The sequence below is a fragment of the Wolffia australiana genome, chromosome 2 (genome assembly GCF_029677425.1).
Source record: "Wolffia australiana isolate 7733 chromosome 2, ASM2967742v1".
In the NCBI taxonomy this organism is placed as follows: Eukaryota; Viridiplantae; Streptophyta; class Magnoliopsida; order Alismatales; family Araceae; genus Wolffia; species Wolffia australiana.
In genome coordinates, this window is record NC_135836.1 from 726967 (window position 1) to 732500 (window position 5534).

At 44.7% G+C, this 5534-nt stretch overlaps 1 protein-coding gene across 3 annotated transcripts; it reads left to right on the forward strand.

Moving 5' to 3' along the window:
- The first annotated feature begins 315 nt into the window (after positions 1 to 315).
- LOC144716475 (uncharacterized) lies at positions 316 to 5371 on the forward strand. Of its 3 annotated transcripts, none has more exons than XM_078591587.1 (7): positions 316 to 1314; positions 1725 to 1956; positions 2037 to 2123; positions 2413 to 2478; positions 3422 to 3487; positions 3947 to 4000; positions 4988 to 5371. In XM_078591587.1, exons 1-7 carry the CDS (start codon positions 1103 to 1105, stop codon positions 5162 to 5164), a joined length of 894 nt encoding a protein of 297 aa, XP_078447713.1. In that variant the 5' UTR covers positions 316 to 1102; the 3' UTR covers positions 5165 to 5371. The 3 variants fall into 3 exon arrangements, with proteins under 3 accessions (XP_078447713.1, XP_078447712.1, XP_078447711.1); XM_078591586.1 differs by having other exon boundaries at positions 323 to 1314; positions 1722 to 1956; positions 2037 to 2128; positions 2418 to 2478; XM_078591585.1 differs by having other exon boundaries at positions 334 to 1314; positions 1722 to 1956.
- The last annotated feature ends 163 nt before the right edge of the window (positions 5372 to 5534 follow it).

Here is a 5534-nt window from a genome sequence, read left to right on the forward strand (position 1 = left end):
GAAAGAGAGAGAAAGAAAGACAGAGAGAGAAAGACAGAATTAGAGAGAGAGAAAGAAAAATTGAGTGAGAAATAGAGAGAGAGAAAAATAGAGGGAGAAAAAGAGAGAGAGAAAAATAGAGGGAGAAAAAGAGAGAGAAAAGAGAGAGAAATATATATATATAGATAGAGAGATAGATAGATAGAATGATAGATAGATAGAGAGAGAGAGAGAGAGAGAGAGAGAGAGAGAGAGAGAGAGAGAGAGAAAGGGCCGACATAAAGGGAGACAACGCATCAGGTGATGTCCCTTTGCAGGAAGAATATTGAGAGAATCGTTCAAAATAGTATTAAAATGACTGCACGAATATTATGAAAGTTTGGCTAGAAAATCGACCACTTGATCGGCCTCTCCCTTCCACGGGTCAAACGGCAATCCCCTTGGGACCTGCTCACCGATTCCTTTGTCTGTTCTTGATCACTTGATGCCTTAATATAAGCCAGAAACACTTTTCTATGCCGTCTGGTATTCCCCTCTCAACTAGGGAGGCTGAAAGGAGTAAGAGAGCGAGACCATATCCCAGGAAAACAACACAGAAAGAGAGAGAGAGCCCAACTGCTTGAAGATAAGCAAGCTCCCACAAGGAGGAGGAGGAGGAAGAAGAAGAAGAAGAAGAAGAAGAAGAAGAAGAAGAAGAAGAAGAAGACCAAGCCAGCAGGAAACTTGCGTCAAGGACCAACAATTCGAAGATAAGAGAGGGATTAAGAGAGAGAGAGAGAATCGCCACTATTGCTTGAAGATAAGAGACCCAGGAAGAAGAATAAGAAGACCAAGCTAGCCAGGACAAATTTGCATCAGAGCCCAACAGCTTGAGGGTAAGAGAGAGAGGGAGAGAGAGAGAGGGAGAGAGAGAGAGAGAGAGAGAGAGAGAGAGAGAGAGAGAGAGAGAGAGAGAGAGAGAGAGAGAGAGAGAGAGAGAGTCACCCCTGTTGCTTGAAGATAATTGAGCCCGGAAGAAGAATAAGAAATCCAAGATACCCAGGAGAGATTTGCGTCAAGGGCCAAAAGATTGAAAGTAAGAGAGAGAGAGAGAGAGAGAGAGAGAGAGAGAGAGAGAGAGAAGATGGCGGAGGAGTTTCACAGGAGCTATAGTAGAGGTGCGAGGAGAGCAGAGGATGCAGTGGGCGAAATTGTTTGGCCATTGGAAGAGCCTGCTGGTTCAGAGGCCTTGCTCGGATCAAATCCTGGGGAAAGCTGTGGTTTTATGATCGATTCAGCGCTGCAATCTTGCAATTTCCCCCCCTCTCCCTCCATCGACTGGACCCAACTCCTGATGTGAGCTCCTTTCATTTTGTCTCGACTGTTGTAATCTAATTTCATCTAGTTCGAAAGCTTTCCTGTTTTTTTCATTTCCCAGCGAAAATGGTGAAACATGGAGGGAATCTATATTAGAATTTCAAGCTTCAGCATATTTGAACTTTACGTCCACTAGGATAGTGCAATTTCATTAAATTTGAGGAGGAATTTTTTATTACGAATTGGAATTTTACTTCGACTTGGGTATTGTAATTTCATCGGCTATGATTTTTTTCCTGTTTCTTTTGATTTCTGAGAAGTGTAAACCATGAAGAGGGAAAAACCCGACTATGAATTGAAATTCCATTGAATTAGAAGTTTACTTCCACCAGGATAATCCCTTCATCAAAATTGAAAGTTTTCATTTTTTATTTATTTCCGGGCAGAAGTGGGAACCATCAGGATCGAACTCTCCAAGCCATGCAACAAGATCATCTAAGCTCAAAGAACAATCTTTCCCACGAACCCTTCTTGGATTCTTCTGGATTTCAAATGGGCACCGCCGAGTTTGATCGCCATGGTTTCCTTGTTGAAGATTTTCTAAATGAAGAATTCCCCTGTCAGACGAGCAACTTCCCTCCTGAAGATAGCTTCTCAAGCCAAGATAGCGTGAAAGCTAAGGTGGGTTTATTCTCTTATAACGTTTACTTCTCATTGCCGTCTAGTTTTAGGGTTTAAGATATAGGGTAAGACTATTTCAGCGCTCAACTGTGAAGAAGAATGAAAGCGGGGTTGCTCTTCCTAAGAAGCCAAGAATGGAGTCTCTCTCCCCATTGCCAAGCTTCAAGGTAAGGTGAGGATGAGAGTGAGGAGCATTTTTAATTTTTAATTTTACCTTTTTCTTCTCGCGGGGTCTTCCAAAATTTTAAAATTTTCATACCTGCTAAGTAAGAATCTTTACTGATCTGAATCTCTTTCCCTTAATCTTTACTGAGAGGAATTCAGGTGAAAATTTGAGGATTGTTAAGATCGGAGAGTAAAGTTATGAGTTTTGATGATATTTGAAGATTTTCTTCTAGAGTGTTAAAGTTGAAATTTTAATATTCGCTTGTGGAAAACTTACTACTGGCAATCTAGGTCAGGAAAGAGAAGCTGGGGGATAGAATCACAGCGCTCCAGCAATTGGTGTCGCCTTTCGGAAAAGTGAGCTCTACGGTTCTCTCTCTCTCCCCAACCTGGCTCTCTCTCTCTCGCTATCTCTCTCTCTCTCTCTTTGTGACTCTCTCTTTCTGTCTCCTTCTGTTTGACTCTCTCTCTCTGACTCACTCTTTATCTCTCCCCCATCTCTCTCTCTCTCTCTGTCTCTCTTTCTCTCTCCCCCATCTCTTTCTCTCTCTTTCACCCTCGCTCTGTCTCCCTCTTTCTCTCTCTCTGACTCTCCCTCTCTCCCTGACTCTCTCTCTCTCTGACTCTCCCTCTCTCCTGACTCTCTCTCTCTGACTCTCCCTCTCTCCCTATCTCTCTCTCTCTGACTCTCCCTCTCTCCTTGACTCTCTCTCTCTCTCTCTCTGACTCTCCCTCTCTCCTTGACTCTCTCTCTCTCTGACTCTCCCTCTCTCCTTGACTCTCTCTCTCTGACTCTCCCTCTCTCCTTGACTCTCTCTCTCTCTGACTCTCCCTCTCTCCTTGACTCTCTCTCTCTCTCTGACTCTCCCTCTGTCCCTGCCATTCTATCTCTGACTCTCCCTCTCTCTCTGACACTCCCTTTCTCCTTGACTCTCTATCTCTCTCTGACTCTCCCTTTCTCCCTGACTCTCTATCTCTCTCTGACTCTCCCTTTCTCCCTGACTCTCTCTCTCTCTCTGACTCTCCCTTTCTCCCTGACTCTCTATCTCTCTCTGACTCTCCCTCTCTCCCTGACTCTCTCTCTCTCTCTCTGACTCTCCCTCTCCCTGACTCTCCCTCACTTCCAGACTCTCTCTCTCTGACTCTCCCTCACTCCCTGACTCTCTCTCTCTCTGTCTCTCTCGGGTTACACTCTCGCAGATTCGGATTGAATCGATTCATTAATACCTTTGATCTTGCAGTAATCGGTAGATAATGTAAAATGTTAATAGAGCTGCCCTATTTTTATCTGTCTTTGCAGACTGATACCGCATCGGTGCTCTATGAGGCTATTGAGTACATTAAGCTTCTACATGAGCAAGTCGGGGTAAGCCCTCTCTCTCTCTGTTTATTAATTCTATATATCCATCTATCTATATCATATTTATCCACCTATTCATGTATTTTTATTAATTATATCTGCCTATTTGTTGTCCGTCTGTCCAGCAATCTATCTTCACATCTATCTCTCTATCTATCTTTATTTCTATCTCTCCGTCTATCTTTTGAACCCATAAATCTATCTATCTATCTATGTACCTATTAATCAATCTATATACCTATTTTCTGTCTATCAACCTGTCTGTCTATTTATCTATATGTCTATCAACCTCTCTGTCTGTCTTTCTGTCTGACTGTTTATCTATCCGTATGTCTACCTATCTGTTCATCTATCTGTGTCTGTCTGTCTATGTCTACCTATCTCTCCATGTCATAAAAAGAGAGAAAATACACATCTCTCAAGTTCATGCCTCAACTAACGATTTTGCCTTTCTTTTTGTTTCAGATCCTCAGTTCTCCTTACATGAAACTCGGTGCTTCAATGCAGCACAAGCAGGAGGTAAACTCTCTCTCTCCCTCACTTTCTCTCTCCACCCTTCTCTCTCTCTCTCTCTCTCTCTCTCTCTCTCTCTCCGTCTGTCTCTCCCTCTCTGTCTCCCCTCTCTCTCTCTCTGCCCCCCTCTCTCTCTCTGTCTCTCCCTCTCTCTCCCCCTTTCTCTCTCCTTCCCCTCTCTCCCTCTCTGTCTCACCCTCTTTCTCCCTCTCTTTCTCTCTCCCCCTCTCTCTCTCCCTCTCTTTCTCTCTGGCCCCCCTCTCCCTCTCTGTCTCGCCCTCTCTCTTCCCATCTCTCTCTCCCTCTCTGTCTCCCCATCTCTCTCCCCCTCTCTCCCTCTCTTTCTCTCTGCCCCCCTCTCACCCTCTTTGTCTCGCCTCTCTCTGCCCCTCTCCCTCTCTCTCTCCCTCTCTCTCCCCTCTCTCTCTGCCCCCCTCTCTCTCTCTCTCCATCTCTCCCCCTCTCCCTCTCTGTCTCTCCATCTCTCCCCTCTCTCTCCCTCTCTGTCTCTCCCTCTCTCTCACTCCCCACCTCTCACTCCGGCTCTCTCTCTCTCTCTCTGCCCTCTCTCTCTCTCTCTCTGTCTCTCCCTCTCTCTCCCCCTCTCTCCCTCTCTGTCTGTCTATTCCTCTCTATCTCTCTCCGCTCCTATCTCCTCTCTCTTTCTGTCCCTATCTCTCTCCCCTCTCTTCCCCCTCTTCTCTTTTCTCTCTTTCTGTCTCTCTTTATTTCTCTCTCTTCTCTCCTCTCTTCTCTCTTTTCTCTTCTCTCTCTTTCACCCTCCTAGAATGACCTGTGAAGTCCTTTAAGAAGCTCTCTCTCTCTCTCTCTCTCTCTCTCTCTCTCTCTCTCTTTCTCTGTCTCTCTCTCTCTCTCTCATATATATAGTTGCACGAACCCTTCCGATTTTGTATGTCTTTTAATAGCTCTACTAGATCTTTGGCGGATTGAAACACTTCCTTTGTTATCCGATTCATTCCACGCTTCGCACAGGAATCTGACAGATCAAACAAGAACGAGGAGCCGAGGCGTGATCTTCAGAGCAGAGGGCTCTGCCTCGTCCCAGTCTCCAATACAATTTCCGCCATGGACGAGACGACGAGGGATTTCTGGACTCCCGCCTACGCACTATCTTACAAACTGGAGAGATGCAAAGATAAATCAGCTTAGGGTTCTCTTTCTAACACTCGGCTTCGCATAGAAAACAAAGATTAAAAAAAATATGAGAGCAGAGATATGTGACATGAGAATAATGGGATTGTTCTTTCTTTCATGTAGCATGAATGATACGGAGAGTCAGGGAGAAAAATATGTGTGGGAATAAGCATGTGAAAGAGCTGGTATAATAACATCAAAAAGCCTACGCTTGGTGTTCGATGCATTCGCTTTGAGTGAAAGACAAAAATTCCCAAGAAGTGCGTAATTTTGTCGGCGAGGGATTGGTGGGAATGTAAAGGTGTCTGATGTTTTAAAGGAAAATAAGAGGCGTGGTTTAGTTGCCAGTTACTTGATTAAGCAAATGGGTTGTCGAATACGTTGA